The following is a 21019-nucleotide window of genomic DNA, read 5'->3' as shown; positions in this document are numbered from 1 at the left end:
TTTTGAGCGAATACATGCAGTATACACTTGGTGCAGTGTTTCCTGGTCTGCACCCCAAGATCTGTGAGAAATCATTTTTAGAATGTTTAGTGACTTGACACACTTTATCTTTAGGTTTTGGACATGAGCCTTGAAGGTCAGCTTTGAGTCAAAAGTGATGCCAAGAAATTTGGCTTCTGGTTGAACAAGGATATCTTGTCGGTTAAGCTGGAGTGTAGGTGTTGAAAACAGTCCTCTAATCCTAGAGAAATGAACACACACAGTTTTCTCAGCTGAAAATTTAAATCCATTTGATGAAGACCACTTGGCCATATTGTTGATGGCCACCTGCATCTGTCGTTCGCATATTGACAGGTTCGTGGAGCAACAAGATATTTGAATGTCATCCACGTACAAGGAGAAAGATATGGAGGGTGGGATGACATTGATCACTGAGTTGATTTTCACAATAAATAAGACAACACTGAGAACGGATCCCTGCGGGACACCATTCTCTTGTACGAAGGGGCGGGATAGAGTGGTTCCCAGTCGCACTCTGAAGGATCTGTGCTGGAGGAAGTTTGAAATGCATCTAAGGAGTCTGCCCTTCACGCCAAAAGAGTAAAGATCCTGCAGAATACCGTGTCGCCACGCGGTGTCATACGTTTTCTCTAAATCAAAGAAAACGGATAAGCAATGTTGTCTTCTGACGAAGGCTTCACGGATAGTGGTTTCTAGCCGAACAAGGTGATCCATAGCGGAGCACCCCATTCGAAAACCACATTGAAATTCAGAAAGGCAATTATTTTGTTCCAGATGATGAACCAGCCGGCTATTGACCATTCGCTCAAACGTCTTCCCAATACAACTCGTAAGGGCGATAGGTCTGTAACTGGCTGGATTCGATGCTTCCTTTCTTGGCTTGAGAAGGGGAATGACAGTCGCAGTCTTCCATAATAATGGTAGTGTTCCCTCTGCCCAAATGCGGTTAAAGAAAAGGAGCAACATTTTTTTGGCGAAAAACCCGAGACTGGGAAAAAGGACGAAAAACAGACGACACAACACAAAGTCTCAAGAGACTTTTTGAGACTTTGTGTTGTGTCGTCTGTTTTTCGTCCTTTTTCCCAGTCTCGGGTTTTTCGTCATGGATCTTAGCCACCAGCTCGCTTGCTTTTTAACCATTTTATCTGTATCATTTTTTTGGAGTCATCAGACAGGTGGCACAGCATGGAGTAGGTTACTCTGTCTGGGCCCGGGGCAGTGGCTTTAGCAGCGAATAGAGATCGCTGAAGCTCCACCATCGTGAACGGCTGATTATATACGTCTCATCACCACCACTCAATGGAATTTTTCGTTTCTCAGCGTTTGTTTTGACTCTAAGAAATTCTGGACTGTAATGGGATGAATCAGAGATGCGTTCAAAATGTTGTCCGAGCGCATCCGCCTGTTCTTGTTGGCTTCCGCACACCTGCCCATTGACTTCTAAAAGAGGGATTGTATAACTGCGGTGTTCTCCTCTGATTTTGCCAAGTCTGTCCCACACCACTTTGGATTGGGTACTGCGAGATAGGGAAGACACGAAGTTGTGCCAAGATGACCGCTTTGCTTGTTTCCGCGTCCATCTGGCCTTGGCTCTCGCCTTTTTAAACAAAAGAATATTTTGTGATGTGGGGTACCTTCGAAATGTACCCCACGCACGATTTTGAAGTTTACGAGTTTCCTTGCACTCGCTGTTCCACCATGGCTTCGGTCGTTTCGGTAGACGACCGGAAGTCTGGGGGATGGATTGTGTTGCTGCATCGAGGATGACGTTGGTAATTACATTGTTGGCATCTTCAATCGTCATCCTCTCCACAGGGATTAACGACAGGTCACATTTTTTGGAGAAAGCATTCCAGTCGGCATGTTGGAACTTCCATCTAGGGGGGCATGCTGTTAGACTATTGACTGCACACATATATTTCAGGACCACTGGAAAGTGATCACTACCAAGTGGGTTTTCTTCCACGCTCCATTCTATATCTTGATATAGAGATGGACGCAAAGAGATAAATCTAAGACCGAGAAAGACTGACTTGAACAGTGGACGTACGTCGGTGCTCCTGTATTTAAAAGACAGATGGAGGTTGATAACAAGACCCTTTCCAACATTTTCCCTCGGCTGTCGCTTCTTGCACTGCCCCAAAGCAGATTGTGGGCATTAAAGTCGCCTAAGAGTATAAATGGAGTTGGAAGTTGGCTGATTAAGTGTTCTATATCTCTCTGTGCAAAACTTCCTGGTGGTGGCAAATAGACCGAGCAGATGGTGACAATTCTGTCCAGACACATCTGCACGGCTACGGCTTCCAAGTCTGTAACCAAGTGGACTTCTTTGGACGGAACAGTTCCTCGTGTGACGATAGCCACGCCACCAGATGCGCGAGTGGCGTCTGTTCGATCTCTTCGAAATACATTGTGTCTACAAATTTGATTTGGTGTGTGTGTGTTTAAATATGTTTCTTGGAGGCAGAAACATGCTGCATTGTACTTGTCGAAGAGATCGTTAATGTCGTCTAAGTTAGAAAGTAAACCACGGCAGTTCCACTGGAGGAAGTGGTTCATAACGGTCATGCTAAAAAGGAGGAAAAGAAAGCGCAGCACTTGGTGACACCGACTAGAAAAGACTTGTACCATTTAGGGGGGTTGGACCCTTCGCGGGGTTGTTTCTGTTGGTCATTTCCTTTGAAACCCCTTCCTCGTCCTTTTTCTCGTTTTTCCTTCCCTTGTGAAGGAATGCTGGGGAGGCTCGACGATGACTTCTGCGACATGCAGTCGTCATCGTCGACCTCCATACTTTGGGTGCCTTTTTGGGAAGGGGTTTTTACGACCCCGTCCCAAACTGGCTGTGTGCCATCGGCCTTAGAGGAGGTCGTGGCTGTTTCTTTGTGGCCAGTTGAACGGCTGGCCTCCGTCACGGCAGAAGACACCGGAGTGTCTCCAGCCTTCTGAAGTTGGGGAGTGTGGAGTGGGGACTCAGAACCCGAAAAACAGGTCTGTGTCTCCACGGACTTCCTCGGTGGCGCCACTCCCCTACGCACCACGTCGGAAAAACTTCCTTTCTTTCTGAACTCGAGCTGTGCTCGTGCTGCTTTGTAGTTTAAGTGTTGTTCTGTTTTTATTTTCAATATTTCTTTTTCTTCTTTCCATCGTGGGCAGGACCGAGAATAGACAGGGTGCCCCCCCTCACAGTTAGCACAGTGGAAGTCTTTTGTGCACGACTCAGGAGTATGTTCTTTGCCAGCACATCTGGGACACACCAACTGTCCCCGACAGACTTGGGAGCTGTGCCCAAACCGCTGGCATTTGAAACAGCGACGAGGATTTGGAATAAATGGCCTGACATGGCAATTGACATAACCGGCTTTGATAGTAGAAGGAATTGTGTGCAGCTTAAACGACAGGATGATATGCTTGGTCGGGATCTCCTTGCCATCTCTCCGCATACGTTTGGCAGAGATGACGCCTTGCTCTTTCAAGCCCTCTTCGATTTCAGATTCACTGCACTCGATTAACTCTTCTTCGGAAATTACTCCCTTAACGGTGTTCAGTGTTCGGTGTGTTGTAACTGAGATAGGTATCTCCCCGATGTTCTTTAGAGTTTGCAGTGCTATACTTTGTTCTTTGCTGTTGACCTCTACCTGAATGTCTCCTGAGCTCAATTTCTTGGCCTGAAACGACTTTCCTATTACGTGTTCGAGTGCCCTAGCAACAAGAAAAGGAGATACTTTAGATAGTTGTTTAGTCTCGTCATCTGAGTGAAGAATCAGGAACTTGGCAAACCAAGGTTTCGGACAACTTAGGTCAGTGAAATTCAATATTTGTACTTCGGTGCGGCTCCTCTTCGGGCGCCGATCGGGTTTTTTTGAGGTGATTGCTTCCATAAAAAATAATGAATTACATTCGGTGCAGACGTCCTGCCGTCCACCACGGAGCCCAACCAGGGGACCGCACACCACGCAGTAGCAGGTACCTCTGCATGATACCCAAGTGCAGCTTTCTGGAGAGTGAAAAGAACTGCCCAAGGTTGACCCTTGCCGCCAAAGAAGGTGAAAAAAGGAAGGGAGCGAGGAGGAGAGAGGATAAGGAGAAAGCAATGAAAAGTGAGATGGCGACTGGCTGAATAGTCCTGGCCGGGCCTTCCAGGACCACCCGTCTATGGGAAGCAGGGGTCAAAGCAGTGTGTTGTTTTCCCGGAGGGGCCCCGAAGGGTCCAAACCAACCTCCGAGTCCACTCAACTGCCAGGATCCCCCTTTCCCCAGACACGGGAAAGCCACGCACAGCTATACGTGGGGGTCTCCCTCCTGCGGCGACCCAACCGTGAATGCAGGAGGGGGCTACTGCGGCTGCTGCCGGGCGATGGGGGCGCCAAGTTCCCGACGCCGGATCCAGGAAACTGCCGTATATACGAGTAGTTTATTCATAATTCAAGTATAGGAAAAGCTATCTGTTGTCCCACTAGTACACATACACGAAATAATCTGTATCGGCAAGTAGCATGACGACAGGTTCGGGTGTCGACTTTCCAGACGAATGTCGGCACAGTTCCCCCTGAAGTCGGCCCAGGACGCATACTAACCCCCCTGTCCTCCACTCCTTCCTTCTGTCCTCACTCCATCTGTCCACGTCTGTACGCCGCTCATAGCCACAGTTGCTTCGCGGCGCTAACACGGAATTAAAAAAAAAGAAAAGGTTCGGGTGTCAGTGCCGACTGCGCACACGGTTTATTAGCAGGTTCTTTTATACAGTAGGTGGGCGTACACCCAGCTAGCTATCTAAGAGATATGGCTGTCTCTTGCGTTCCGATGCATCTCCCTTTTTTGATTATATATATTTTTTCTGCGAAGAATTAAAGAAAACACTCGATTTTCATAGTTCACTCATAGTTAACTAACAACTACACTGGTCTTGTATATACGAAACTATGCTAAGGTAATTAGGTGTACATCAGTCTATCAGGTGGACGTCTTGTCCTGGTCGACCTTCGAGGGCGAAACTCTGTCGGTGACATGTCTTGTACACCTGTTGTAGACTGGGCGGCCGCACTTGAGGGTTGGTCATCTCTTGGCGAGGCTTGCTGCTGGTTCACTGTGATAGAACCGTCGTCGTCCAGGTCCACCGTTGTTGGGCTGAAGTCTTCTGAAGTAGGCAGGAGGTGCTGTCGGTTTCTTCTGAAAACACGGTTGTCCTCCGGCCTTACGTTATACGACCTTGGTGCTGCCATGCCCTCTACCTTTGCTTTTGTGCACCATGTGTTGCCGTCGTCAATTCTTACGATGTTGCCTGGTCTTAATGGAGGCAGTTGACTGCCTCTCATATGATTTTGTTGATGCTTCCTGTCCTCGACCATTGTACCAGGTGTAAAATCCGGCAGGCGCGAAAGCAATCGACGTCCCATTAGGATCTCTGCTGGAGAGGTTCCACTTTCTAGAGGAGATGTCCTGTAGATCAACAGGCCTACGAAAAAATTCTCGTTAGCGTGATGAGTCTTTTTCAGCAATCTCTTTATAATCTGCACTCCTTTCTCGGCCAGTCCGTTCGCCCTCGGGAAACGTGGACTAGAGGTGACGTGTCGGAAATCGAAATTAGTGGCAAAGTCTTTCAATTCTTTAGAGACAAACTGCGGCTCGTTATCGGAACAGACTTCTAACGAGATTCCGTGTCTTGCAAATATGCTGGCCACTTCGGCGACCACAGTCCGGGCCCTAGAGTCATGGAGCTCTTCGACTTCTGGGTAGCTCGACGTTGCATCATATACCACTAAGTAAGTCTTCGCAGCATAGTGGAACAAGTAAATGCCAACGCGGCTCCAGGGCTGTACAGGTGTCTGTCGCATCATTAATTGTTCTTCTTGTTGACGATAAGCGTATCGTTTGCAAGTACCGCATCGTGCCATCATATCCCTAATTGCCGTGGTCATTCCCGGCCAAAACAAAACGGCCCGAGCTTTTGCTTGACATCTATTAACTCCAAGATGGCCTTCGTGCAAACGGCTTAGCATTTCTTTTCGTAGAGTCTTTGGAATGCACACTTTTGATACCTTTAGTACCACACCATTTACGATGGAAAGTTCTGGTTGAAATGGCCGGTATTCTCCGAGAATTTATTCGTTTGCTTGCAAAGCAATTTTCACATGGCGTAAGGTTTGGTCTTTCTCAGTTTCTATTCTCAGACGTTCCAACGTATAGTCACTCACCAAAACTGACAGAGTCCACACCGCGTGCACTTCCACGTCGTACTCCGTGTCCTGTACGCTGGTCGTCACGGGCGCTCGAGAGAGTGTGTCGGCTAGTTGCAGTTGTTTTCCTGGAACATACTAGAACTCGTAATCGTATTTCATGAGACGAATGAAGAACCGTTGTAAACATGGAGGCACGTCACCAAGATTTTTCTTTGAAATGGCTATTAAGGGTAGTGGTCTGTCTCTATGGACACTCGACGTCCATACACAAAATCGTGAAAACGTTCGAAGCCCAACACGATGCCCAAAGCCTCCTTTTCTATTTGAGAGTACCTTGTTTCGGAATCTGTGAGCACTTTCGATGCATATGACACCAGAGGCCAGTCCTTTCCATGCAGTTGGAGTAACGCTGCACCTAGCCCGCCCTGTGATGTGTCCGTCGCGACCTTTGTGTCCAGCTTGGGGTCGTACAAGGCCAAAACAGGGGATGAAGCCAAGGCACTTCTTAGGTAGTTCCACTCTTGCTTGTGCACCTGCGTCCATTCAAATAGACATCTCTCCTTCACAAGACTGCGCAAAGATATTGTTCGCTGCGAGAGATGAGGAAGGAATTTGCCAAAATGCGTAGCAAGACCAAGCATTCGTTGAACACCTTCCTTGTTTGTCGGTTCTGGCATCTGTAGAACGCTTTTCAATGCTCCAGGATCCGGCTGGATTCCATTGCTGGTTATCTTATCACCCAAGAAGGTAATTTCTTGAACACAAAACACGCACTTTTCTTTGTTCAACATTAATCCTTCGTGCTGAGCAAGTTCAAGAACCCTACGTAGTCGCGAGTCATGTTGCTCTCCCGTTGTGCCCCACCCCAACACGTCATCGATATACACCCTGACGCTGTCTAATCCGTCAAAAATTTGGGTCATCACTCTTTGGAAGACTTCTGGTGCAGATGAGATGCCAAACGGCAATCTCCTGTAGCGATACTGCCCAAATGGAGTTCCAAACGTACAAATCCGGGATGTGGCATCGTCTAACGGAATTTGGTGAAAGCTGCGTTTGCATCAAGTTTAGAGAAGAACTTGGCTCCTGCTAACTCTGCCTGGATCTCTTCTCTTTTCGGGATGACGAAGTGCTCCCGCTTCAAGCTTTCGTTTATGTACCTGGGGTCCATGCACACTCTAATGGCGCCGTTCTTTTTCCTGACCACTACCAAAGGCGTACCCAGTCGGATGGCTCTTCCACCTTCGATATGATGCCAGCTGCTTCCATCCGGTCGAGCTCCTTCTTGACCGGTTCCTTCAACATGTGTGGTACCCCCTGTGCAGCCTGTATCACAGGAATGGTACCCTCGTTCAGTACCAGCTTGTACTCGTTCTTGGTACATCCAATTCCTTGGAACGCTGCTGGAAACTGTGCCGCGACGGCATTTTCGGGTATGGCGCCACGAAATACGGTTCAAACGCACTTCACTAGTCCGAAGGTTTTGCATGCTTTCAGATCAAGGATTGCAGGACGAGAACTTTTCGTGCCGAAAAACTGCAGGACTGCACTCATGTTGTTTACCTTTGTCTGCAGGTCCACTGTTCCTACGTGGCTGATGACGTCGCCGCTGTAATTGCGCAGCACCGCCGACGCTGGTTTCGCACGTGCACTCTTTCCTTTCTTCCTGTACATGGACAGCGGTACCAGATTCGCTTGCGACCCGGTGTCTACCTTCAGCCGTACGTCCATTTCAGCCACCGATGCTCTTATCATCTAGTCGTCGTTATCTCCTACACCACCTACTTCTAAGATAGTAAAGTCTTCGTGAGCAGCTTGATTGTTTTCGCAGAAAACACCGTCGGAAACTTTACCTGCTGACCTGCAGCAGACGGCGAAATGGTTCTTTTTCTTGCACTTACGGCATACCTTTCCGTACGCCAAGCATTTCTTGGGTCCGTGCAGCCTGTTGCACTTCGAGCAGTTCTTGCCGGCCTTTGGGCCTTGCGCTTTGTGTTTAGACACAGGCTCAATAGTCTTCTTAGTGTTGCCCCACGCTTTCTTGTGCTCCTCCGTTAATTCAGCTGCTTTGCGCAGCTGCGCCGGACTTTCAAGAGTCAGGCTTTCTTCTCGCAGCAGCCTCTTGCGCAACTTTGAGTCCGCTACCCCGTAGACGATCTGGGCCCGGATGAACGAGCTTGCCAGCGTGGAAAAATTGCAGGATTGCGCCTTGAGCTGTACGTCCCTGAAGAAGGATTCAAATGGCTCTCCTTCATTTTGTATTCGGGTCCGAAAAACGTACCGCTCATACGTTTCGTTGCATTTTGTAGTCCAGTAGTCTTCGAACTTTCTGAGCAACGCGGCATAGCTGTTCCTCTTTTCAGCCGTTAGTGTAAACGTGTTTTATACTTCCAGCGCTTCCGGACCTGCCACATGGAGGAGTATCGCCGCCTTCTTCTTGTCTGTCCGGGGTTTGCCGTTAACTTCTGTTGCATCCAGGTATAGCTCGAGCCTCTGTTTAAATTTCCGCCAGTTCTCTGCCACGTTACCTGACAGAACTAATACGTCTGGTGGATGGAGGCCTTCCATCTCTCAGGCACTACTGCGCGAAGAGTCCGCCACTCCTGACCCCTGACCCGGCAACATAGTCATCTCCGTGACTCGAGCGATCCTGGGTGTTGGTAGCACAAGTACGGTTGTAAAGAAAAAAATATTTACGACGCGTGCATGAGTCTTGTATATACTAATAGTTTATTCATAATTCAAGAGTAGGTGTCCCGCAATTCTGGGAATGGTTGCCCCACTAGTACACATATACGAAATCATCTACCGCATGAGTACGTTTCCCTATCCTACTCCACTGCGCATGTGTAGCAGTAGGCTCGTTTGTCCGTGCATTCTTGTACGTGCCGTGTGCCCGTAAATTGTAATGCGGAGTTTGTAAATTTTTTTGATTAAACAGGAAGCGACGTTCACATCTCAAAGCTATAGACCAAGATAAACAGGTGTGAACAGATGAGTGCCATGCATCCCGTGTTGCTGGCCCCGCGAAAAGAAAAAAAAAAGTTTCGTCATATCAAGACCGGCCATGATAACGTGAGTGAATGAATCAGCTGTGCACCAACGATGCCATGTTTTTTGCAACGGACTCATTATGACCACTCATTGAAGAAATACAAACGGCTAATCACTATACGTGTACGTTTAGGAGTAGGTGAGGAATGGACATTAAGTGAAACTTCCTGTTTATTTGTGGTTATCACGAACACTTCGTCAAAGCATATGATAACTTTATGTATTTCGAACTGATATGTGTCATTAAACCTGATGGGGTTTTCTCTGTTCTCGTCTGGTATTGCTGCCCTGGCTGAATAGTATGTTTCGGTCAGGAAAAGGGGAAGGGGATACAACGCAAACGAACTACGCGAAACGCGCCATGGCTAATTATGCACTGCTTATTATTCATACTGCTAGCGTCACATCTGACGTTATTTATTTACAAAAGTAGTAGTCCGCGCAACGCATGGATGGCGCTGACAGTCTCTACCATGGCGTCACCTGAAGGCAGGGCCCTATGGGAGTTTCGCTACCTGTCTATATATACCTTGCCGCGAGTTTGCTGGCTTCCTGTACGCGGCAGCTCCTATGTACTGGCCCGGGAGAGCTGTCACGATTCCTATCACCATAACTGCAAAGTTCGTATTTTCAGGTTGTTAAGACGAATGTCGGCACAGTTCCCCCTGAAGTCGGCCAAGGACGCATACTAACTCCCCTGTCGCCCACTCCTTCCTGCTGTCCTCTCTCCATCTGTCCACGTCTGTACGCCGCTCATAGTCACAGTTGCTTGGCGGCGCTAACACGGAATTTACATTTTTCAGGTTGTTAGGGGACGATTAGTGGACATAAGTACCTCCAGAAACGAATAGATGCAACAAACTTGCATTTTGTGTGCAGCATGTACTCCAGCGAGGAATTTAGCGCAAACGCTGGATGTGCATCGCTGTTTATAATAATAAATAATGAGAAAGAAAGTGGACAATACCACTAATAATGGGACGCGTGATAATTCATTCATACTGATGCCTGAGTAACTCAATTGCATTATATCTGGAACGGTAAGTCTAACGAAGTGATAACCATCCCGACCAGCTACATCACTTCAATTAAGTGACTTGTACAACTGTTGCTATCACATTTACCTTTTTTCATCCTAAAACATAGTTACCAGCATATAATGCATGTATACAGGGTGGTCCACGAACCATGATAGAAATTCATAGTAAAAAACGTAGGCCCCGGAGAGACATGCGGTCAAGGGATATTTTTTCTGCCAATAGCTTCCACCTATTGGTAACATTTTATTTCATTTCAATTGACAGAAAGTGAATTTCTTGAATTGAACTCCGAAATGTCCCAAGGCAACCTAACGTTTTCTTTGCGGAAATGGGTTTCCCGTGGTCATTTTACTCAGTAGAGCACCTAAGCCCACTCGTAATGCAATGGATATTGCCGAAATTAATTCATCGAAAATCCGTGGAAATGAGCCCTTTGGCTCTGCTTCTTTTTTTGACGGCTCGTAATTTGAGCGCGAAGCTGCGAAGAAAGGAGGTTACATTGACACGCCACACAAGGGGGGAAAGGATTTCAAGCCGTCGGGTGACCTCATTTTTGATAAGATAGCTCTGATTCCCGCACTCACCGCGCGTGTTTGTTCCATAGGTAAGTTTGTAACCCTTTCCCTCCTCGTCTTCCTCGTCCCTTTCTTCACAGCTTTGCGTTCAAAGTACGAGCTGTCAAAAAAGAGGCGGTGTCAAGGGCTCATTTCCAGGGATTTTCGGCGAATTTATTTTTATAAGCGAAAAATATTTCTGGTTGAAAATGTGCCATTAAGAACTGAGCATGATGAACCGCTCCATCCCCGCTTGCATGCTCAGGCGATAGATTTTTTTTCTTTCCTTTGGAGGCGATGATGGTGATTCGGAGTTTAATTGCGCAAGAGCAGCTTAGGCCATAAAATTGTTACCAATATGTGGCAAAAGTTATTGGCAGAAAAAAAGTCCCTTGACCGCATGTCTCTCCGGGGCCTACGTTTCTTACTATGAATTCAATAAAATACAACACAATAATATACAATATACAATTCAATACGATACAATCATGGTTGGTGGACCACCTGTACATGGATTTGTAGAATTAATGCTAGCAGAAGTGCTTTATCCAGAATATCGAACGTGGGGGGGAGTCATAATTTTCATGGTTCCCACGGAATTTGGGAACAAAAATTCAAGGGCATTTCAAGGTCCTTTTAAGGCTCAGCTGTCATTCTGCATGGCATGTGAACTGGGAGAAAAATTAGGGGACCCATGACTTGAAAACACGATACAAGGTTGAGGACGATAACCGACAACACAACACGGTCTCAAACTCAGCTCTACCTCCTTTAGTTAGGCGATGTTTCCAAACATTTGGGGGTGTAGGGCAGTCTGGATAAATCACTGCAACAGAATACATATGACATTACTGAATGACATATCTTTTTAGTAAGTTTGATCGAAAAGACTTAGGTCCAGTTTTCTTATTTTGTTTTCCCTGATTGGAGAAGCCCTTTGTAGGAGAACCTCTTAGAGTTCGATCTAGACATGCAATACTGCAGTTCTGCTTGACATTATAAGCGAGTCAATGCAATACATTTTTCATCTTGTTAATATTGCGACAGTAATAAACAACTTTTACAACATGTCAAAGCCACGAAACGCAACCAGGAGTACACGTGCGCAAACCGCAACTCTCGCTGTCATGCTGACAAAAAAGAAAAGAAACATGCTACGCTCTCTGCCCTCTCTACTGCCCCTCGGCTACTCAACCTCTCTGTACCTGGAATCGGTCTCCCCATAGCTTCGACTCTACCAAACTGGTGGCGCTGTTGATCACTATGACCTCATTTGTTTACAAACAGGGAGAGGTCTATTGTGAAATGCAGGGAGCACCCCCCCCCCCCTCCTACCTCGCGGGTGCATGTGGGTGCATGGTTTGGACAACAAAGCACGATGTCGTATATATTTGTCTTCGAAATCAGTAGAAATACTCGGAAACGCAAATTGCCTGTGATGCAGGAAGTTATTATGAGACATACAAATCGTGTGGGGTCGTTCCATACGCAGCAGCTCAGAGAGGAAAACGTGCTCCGGTAACCATACCGACAATCAACGGCTGCATTACACTTTCGGTAGGCTTAATTGTCAACGGCTAAATACGCTCTTTTCATCGTCGCTTTAAATATACTAGGTATTTCTTTAGACTTAGTAGACTTTGACTTAGTATAGACTTTGCAAAATTAGATTACCCTTCCTTGCACGTGGCTGCAAAAGGCCCTGGTCCACATTTTGTGATGATGAAATGTATGAATGCCGGTCTTTTTCTGTCAAGAATGTGAACTTATGTAGAAAGAAGTAATTAACATTCAGAATTCAGGAAGATGTATTTACCTTCTATGGGCTCCTCAGAATCATCTTCAACAAAGCGCTTCCGTGGGAAGCGATTCCGCTTTCTTTTGTCCCCTTCACAATACGAGTTGACATCAGGGTGTATTGCAGGTCATTGAGTTTCCGTCGATCATATGAATATATTGCTGAAAGCAAACTTTAAACCGACTCTGACCAGAAGTTCAACAAATCGTTCGTTTGCATCTATTACGAAGGTATAATATGCCTCCAAGCCACACGCGAAATATTTTGGCTGTGCGCGGCGGCAAAGTTTGCCAAACGGGGAGCTGAAGACAGGCTTGACTTTTCCTCCTCGACTCGTGCAATCGGCGCCGAAATCTAGCCTCTTTGTAGTGGATATCCGCCAATTTCCGTGTGCGTGATGAAAACATGAGGTTCATATTTCATTGGGCGCCCGGACCGGAAGTTCTTTTCTTAGTGAGTTTGTGAGAGTGGCGGCATCCGGAAAGCGAACTTTAATATGGACGTCGAAGCAAGAAATGCGGAGACTTCGAGCCCGGAACTTTTTCCTGACCTTTCTGCGATCGAAAAGGAAATTCTGTGGACTGAACAGTTCGGGAGCCTCGCTTTCGCAGCGTCGCCGATGCCGCAAATGCTAGCCGAAGTCAAAGCTCTACTATCATTGGTCACATATGAAGCAAACAGGATCAGTCGCCTGTCTTCGACAGACAGGTAAGGATGAGCTTTTTAACGCAAACTGTGATCGAACATGTAAACGTTCTCTGAAATTTCGTGTCCTCATATTTAATGCGTACTTGCTGTTTAAGGTGCCGGTGCGGCTGGTGTGTCATAATGCCGAAGGAGATCGAATGCTTGTGCTGCAAGGAGCTCGAAAACGCAGCCGAATGACAGCATTATGAGTGATTATAACCCACGAAGATTTCCAACTTCTATTCCTCTAAACGACTGTCCTGAAGGTGGGATATTTTGAATTCCGTGGGCAGCGCGAACCTATGAGCGACCATATTCACAAGTAAGTCACATGTGGCCCTATCGAACTATGTTAAAATTTGGGCGCAGAAAATTGATTTGGTCCTGCATTAAAGTCGCTAAAAACCCCAGTACAGGGCGCAGCACATAAAAGACGACACAACACAGAACTGTGAATTGGAGAAAAGTAATATAGGCAACTATGTAATTGTCATTGTGCTGTGTCTTAAGTCACATTTTGTAGTATTGCCCTGTGCTTAGGTTTTTAGCGTAGGCATTCAGCGATATTGAGTGTTCTTACTTTCGAATCACTGAAAAGTAAAAAAAAATGTTTCTAAAAGAATACAGCATGTGTAGTAATATACAGCGTGTGTGCAGATAAATTGCAGTCGCTCTCAAGTACATGTGGAAATGCCACGTCACACACCCTGTACTATGATCGGTTACATATCTCCCTAAATTATATTTTATGTATATGTGTGTAGACGATACTGATATACTGCGTATCGCCAGTTTGCACGGTGTTTTTACCACAAGCTTGCGGAAAACATGAGCATGGTCATCCGAGCCTGTGCAGTGAACAGGATCTGGCGAGCCTTCCACACAGAAACTGCCACAGGCTTCAAGTACCCAACATCCTAACTGGAGGTACCTCTTCCCACAGCTCGTCTATCGCATTTAAAATAATTCAACATCTGTATTTAGGATGACTTATAGCTCTCAGGATGATGCATGGTTCACGAGTTCAATATGTTGTGTTGAAACACAACACTAGTCCTCTTTAATGAGTCTTGCGGAACGATAGATGAGAACTCCTTTCGTGACATTGTGCACCATTGCTACGCTGAAGAATTTCTTGAGCAAGACTGATGAACAAATGGAAAGCAAAGTCTGTCTTTCAAATATGCATGTTCCTTTAACTTCTGTATTTGTTAAGTTACCCATGTTGATGTCCCCTCTCAACATCTATTGTAATACCTATCCTCCCTTTGTGCGAATGATACATAAACATTCTCAGAAGGCATGTTGTCGCACTTTGCCTCATTGTGCCTAAAGCCTAATTCCACCTTTTACATAATCTCCACATCCTCAATCTTCAAAGCTGTACGAGGCTAAAGTAATCAGATAATACATAAAAAAGGGGGAAGGAGGAAATTAAAAGCTTACACATCTAAAGTTCAAAGAAACCCTGGTGCTTTCACGGGATACTCATGTCTCAGTCCTAGATCAGATCCCCATAGAAAACAGCTTTTCTGAGCCTCAGTGATTGATTCCCTTGATTGCACTGACTGTGAGGCAATACTCATCGGCTTGGTGGCAAGTGGTCTTGCGTCTGATAGTGCGGTTTGGAATAAAGGGAGTAAGGAACATCTCTCTACGGTCTTAAGAATGATACCAACATAACCTGTCAAGGCATAGCATTTCATATTGCTTTCAGTAAGTACAACACTGGTCATAGAAGGTGCGACCATTCATGCTTGGAAAGCATGCTGAAGTTACCACAGGCAGTGCATCCAGAACTGGGAGTCAGGTTCATAGAGAGCACCTTATGAGAGGAACAGTGACAGTGCCCAGTGAATACACTCCAGGAATTTTGTGCAGGTTTAGGGGGTCACGCCTTTTAACAGTTTTTATGGAAAGCAGGGTGTGTGTAACACTGACCTCTGGTGTATGAGTTCTTGTTATCTACAATCAGGTACCCATGTTTTAGAAATCTGGAAAAGCCCTAGCTCTCTTGCAGGAAATTACTTCTGAAATGGAGCTACCTCGTGCATGCGCTGTGCCATGTCGGCAAGAATATAAATCAGATTGCCTTTACTTCCGAAATTGGCCCTTCAGTGCTGCATGTGACTGCAAGAATTAGGCAATAAGAATGATTTCTGCAATATAATGAGCTTTGTACAACAACAACTTTACAACAACAGCAATTTTGAAAATATATTCCAAAAGCCGAGTGACAACCCCATAATGTAACATCCTTTACTGCAAACACCGGCTTAACACAACAATTAAAAACAGAGCGTAAACGTTTTGCCGCCTATCCGGGTGGCATCATCAGTACAACAGAGGCCAAAGACGAGCACATCAGCCTACTTATCTGAGAGGGCGTCATACACATCCGATAGGGGGCCACGGTTTGTATTACAGGCTGATGCATCAAGTCTGATAAACCACGACTCTAAGAACTTTCTAGGGCCACATCGCTAGTCGTGTGCAAAAGTTACCGCACCCTCAAAATTAAATAGGCCAATAATGGTAGACTAATTCGGTCCTGGTTTGAGTAGTACTAGAACCCCTGGCAACGTGCATTTGTGTGCTCTTTTAGTCTTGTCCCACAGATCAAATTTTAATGAGGCTAGTTTGGCCAACAAGCAAGCATAAAGCACAGTGTCAAAAGCCCTTACAAAATAAAAACAATACTGCATCGACATGGACCCAGAAATCAATACAGTTTAAAATGCTGCGACCGAATTATGTTAGTTTTGCCTAAATACCCTTTTCTAACTCCATGCTGGAATCTAAAAAAAGAGAAATTGATAGGCTCAACATGGTTAACAACGTGCTGGTATATGATGTGCTCCAATAGTTTACAGGGAACCCTAAAACGTGGAGCTGGTTAGTATATAGAAGGAGCATAGTGGACACCTCTTCTGAAGACAGAAATTAGCTTGTGACCTATGTCCTCGACTCAGACACATACAAAGCACCTTTCACACAGATTAACTCATCATCGTTCCAGCACTTCCACCTTCAAATGTTCATCGCTGTTGAGTGGTCTGTCATTCTTGTAACACAGATCTTAATTTAAATGAAGGTGCATAAGGGATGCTCTGAAACAAAAGTGTTTGGTTTTGGTCCTCTTAATGTTTCCTTCACCTAATGTAAACTTCACAGTGACTATTCTTCTGAAATGAGCAACTCCAGAACGAAAGCAAAAAATATATCTGGCCATATCATTGAATCCAACTGTAACATGGCACTTCAATTGAATAATGGCAGTTAAAGATGATGATGATGATGATTCAATTTTAATGGTGCATAAGCAACTCAGGCTATAGTGTGTCAAAACCATGGAAAAATTGTGACTATTAAAAATCAGACGATTATACTAAAATAATATTATAATAAGTATAAGCAGTCGAAGAAAAGGCAGAAACAATTGTTGACATTGTGTGGCTAGTGTCGAGTTTTCCACACTAGGTGTTCACTAATAATGTACGCTAGATATGCTGTAGAATCACAAGTACAGCGATATACACACCCAGTATGTGGTGGGGATATGTGAAACCAATATAACACATACTTACATTTTAAACTTCCTTGAAAAAGGCAGTCCAGGTCTGTCGGATTTGTCAGGCTCGATACAAAGCCAGTAAGCACAGCTTGGAATGACTGTTTCATCTTTCGAAAGCAGAAGTGCAGCCCCCAGGACCTTTCGTCATCTCAACAACAACAACTTTATTTTCAGAAGGAGAGTGGGGAGGTTCATCGCCAGAGGCGATACTCTACCCCAATGCTTCTGAATGCTTCAGAGCGGCAGAGCCTAGTGAGGAGCCATCAGAAGGGTCACATAAAGTGTAACTGGGTTCATGAAGCGCAGGGTTCTGTGGGATACGTAAGAAAGCATACGTGTTACACAACAGCTACGAGAATGATCGGATGCACTTCCATGGTTTTGAGTGCGTAGACTTGGAACTGAAAAATAAATGTGCTAACCTTGTTGAATCTGCTTTTCTGTCAGAACCACACGAGAGCACACTTGGTTTCTTTAGAATTCACCTTCAGCATTTGCAGTACATCATCCCCGATGCTCCTTTGTTATACAGCAGACAGAATTTCGCTGAGCCGAGTGAGTGCCGTTGCGGTTCGTTGCTTCGCACCAGATCACGAACAGTACGCCGCAATGATAGGTGAAACGTTCAGAATATGGCGAACAACTCCAACACCAACGCAATGACCCGAAAAAGGCAGGATGAGCGGGAAATCACACAAGATCGCAAGCTCGTCATATGGCAGCCATTAGAGCTGACCGGATACGGAACCATATGGAACGCAAGATAACAGAACGCAGATTGAAAAGGCGATAGTAGAACCTACTGCATGTGTTAAATGCAGGGTATATTTTTCGTTTTGAGACTCTGTAACAAAAAAATATTAACATATAAATGCCACTTCATAAAGGGAATTGATAGGGTATTGCGTGACCACGTGACAAGTTTGAGCCAATTGTGGGTGTTGCCAGTGGCCCTCATGTCATTTTGATGGTGGGCCGGGGTGGATATTCTATAAACGTATGTTGTCCCGGTTTGACGCTAGGCGTGCTGCACTCGGATGAAGTCGAATGTTTAAAATTCGAGTTTAGAGAAACCGTGGGGTTTTAATGCGTGAATTTTCGCATGGAGAGTCCTTGTTGGGTGCTTTATCGACTGCAAGTACTCTACTAAAGAGCTCCCACAACTTCTGGTCAGAGTCCCTTTAAGGTTTAGAAAATTCGCCATCCAGCCTCGCAGGTGTAGAATGCCTGCATAGCTATTGCCTACAGTAATATAACAGACCCCTTCGAATGCTTTGTACATTTCCCAGCGCATGCTTGTACCAACCAGGATTGATTGGGAAGGTCAAATGAAAGTAGAGCATGCCCCCAAGTCAATCATGCATGCACACACATTCACTTTGGTATCACAAACTATCATGCAGGCCAACACTCTAAAGTCCGTACCTTTTTAACATACCTTATATAGAGCTGTACCCGATGAATATCAGGTACACAGGCCAATTTATATAAGCTACCGGTTTTAACAATGCGGACCTCCTCTTATTTGGAAGGTACACGGAATTTTATAAGGTAGATAGTCGTTTTATGAGGTACAGTAGGAACGTACCGTATGAAGCGTACCGCTTAAACAACTTTGTCCTCGTTTCTCGCAGTTTAAGGCAAAGGGTACCCACCACATCGTCACAACATTTATATGTGTGTGTGTGTGTGTGTGTGTGTACGCTCTGTTGCCATAAGCTGTCATCGTGTGTGAGATTTGCAGATGCTGTCGAATCAGGTTTCGTGCAATGGACAGAGTGACCTTGGATATTTTTGGTCACCATAGTTCGGGTAAACATGAACACGCAGAGTCTGAAATCATGAGAACTGATACTCTCTTGGTCTTCTAGAGATTCATATATTTAATGGTTCTCCAATATTTTAGGCTGTGACAGCCTGAAGCGTCAAAATTTATCTATTGAAATATTGTTTACAAAACTCTGGCCACAAAATAACATTCCGTTTTTGCTGAATAGGCTTCGTGTATTTATAACCCAGTTTGTCATTTTTGTTGTGATCACATCTATTTCCTTAAAAAAATAAGCATAAACCGAAGCTACATAGGCGCAGATTGAAGAACATGTTTATTAGGCGTACGCATCCCGGCTGCATGTTCTTAGATTTGGTTGGTGTCGTTGCGTTGAATTCGTGCTGCTTATTATTGCTTTTAACGTGGCGTTGTTGCAAGAAAAGGGGAGAAAAAAAGAAACCCGAAAAATAACACGTTGGCGGCTGTGATACTGACGCAGGTTGAGCAGATAGCCTCTCCTCTAATAATGAGCCATTGCGCTTACGTACACATAATGGTTACTCAAGTTTGAAAGAAACTTGTTCTCTTTTGCCTAGACAAGGATTTGTGTGCCTTCCTGATGTGATTGGCACAGAAGTGTGCTTCAGAAAAAGAAAAAGAAAGAACGTTCAACAGATATGTGTGCAGTACCGCTCCAGGAGCTCTGCTACACACACAAAAACAACTTTATTTCAGGATAATGGGTGGGGAGTTTCATCGCCGGGGGCGATACTCTACCCCAGGTCCCCCAAGGTCGCCATTTTCCCATGTATTTGTTCCTATCCCGATGCGTGCAATGCCGGAGGCCGCCCTTAGATACCCCATTGTTACCAGACGTTGGCTTGCGTTTGATTGTAGCGCGCTAAAGATCCAGTTGAAGCACAGTCCAAGCCAGGCCAAGTCACCGAAGGAGAAATGGACGACTGCGCCTGCGGCGCCAGTGGCGGCGCCTGGTACGACAGGTACGCTATGTGATGCACGCAGACGTGCACTAGATCCTTCCGATCGCTCAACACGTTTAAAAACGGGACCAAAAAGTGAAACACGACACAGAAAGTTGTTATACGCGTTTTATTTGGACATATAAAGGCTAGATTCATTCGCAGAAACAACAAAAACATTTTGCCGCTAAACTTAGCGCGCTGAAGTGATCCGGAACGGCAACAGTGGGGTATCTAGTGGCGGCCTTCTTAGTTGCACGCTTTTCCGAGGTGAGTTTGGGGGACCTGCTCTACCCCATTGTTGGAGGGGAAACAGAGAATGAGGGAATGGGTCCCGTTACAATGAGGATCGAAGTCCTGTGGCGTCCAAAAAGGCGAAGAGGGCCTTGAGGACAGAGCGTTGCTGAGCTGGATGCGGCCAGGGGCCAAGCAATTTGGTGAGAGAGAGGAGACGGGAGTCGAACTCGTTGAGGGAGACGGAAAGTACGGAGCTGTAAGGGTGGTAGTGTGGGCAACGGAGAAGAATGTGGTCGAGATCTTCAACAGCACCGCAGTGACTGCAGTAAGGAGAGTTAACTTGTCGCAAGCGGTAGCGCCACTGTGCTGTGAAGGCCACGTCGAGGCGCATTCGATGAACTAATGCGGCGTCTTGACGAGAGATATCTGTTGGCATGCCGAAAGCGAGCGCTGGGTCAACTCTGCTCAGCATGGCGGGGGTAGTATGTCGGCGGTCCGTTGGCGGGTAGCCAGAGAAGTCACAAGGTTCCGAAGTATGGACCGCCGATCGCCTCTCAACAGTGCAATACGCGTCCGTGTCCGAGACGAGAGAGCTGCTTCGGCGGCGCTATCCGCCAGTTCATTGCCTTCGACACCGCAATGAGCGGGAACCCATTGGAGAGCGAGCCTAAGTCCTGCATCGTAAACAAGTTTGTAAGCGGTTAAAGCATCCATAACCAACGGGGCGGAGGAGCCTCCGATGCCAGAATTTTCAATTGCTTGCAGTGCAGATGCTGAGTCGGTAAAGACCACCCAATTCCGGGGTGGGAATGGAACGATGTGCTCCAAAAAGAAAAGTATGGCGTTGAGTTCCGCAGCTGTGGATGATGCACAATGCCAAAGGCGACGTCGTTGAACTACGCCTTCGTTGGGGATGGCAAATGCTGTCGCGGACTTGCCATTTCGAAATGCGCCATCGGTGTAAGCGGCGGTAGAGGTGGAAGACTTCGGGTCGACGAGAGCATAAAAATGGGCTCGAAGGACTTGAGGGGGAACCTGAGCTCTGCGGACCTGGAGGTCAAGGAGACGTGGGATGGTGGGTGGCACAGGCAGAGACCAGGGGGAGTTTGGTGCTGTGACAGTCCTAG

General features: G+C 46.1%; 1 protein-coding gene across 1 annotated transcript; it reads right to left on the bottom strand.

Moving 5' to 3' along the window:
- Nucleotides 1-4952: 4952 nt before the first annotated feature.
- Nucleotides 4953-5852, bottom strand: LOC135389337 (uncharacterized). Its single transcript, XM_064619397.1, has one exon. The coding sequence runs from the start codon at nt 5850-5852 to the stop codon at nt 4953-4955; it is 900 nt and encodes a 299-aa protein (XP_064475467.1).
- Nucleotides 5853-21019: the final 15167 nt, after the last annotated feature.

The sequence above is a fragment of the Ornithodoros turicata genome, chromosome 3 (genome assembly GCF_037126465.1).
Source record: "Ornithodoros turicata isolate Travis chromosome 3, ASM3712646v1, whole genome shotgun sequence".
NCBI lineage: Eukaryota > Metazoa > Arthropoda > Arachnida > Ixodida > Argasidae > Ornithodoros > Ornithodoros turicata.
This window is presented reverse-complemented; position numbering and strand designations above follow the sequence as displayed.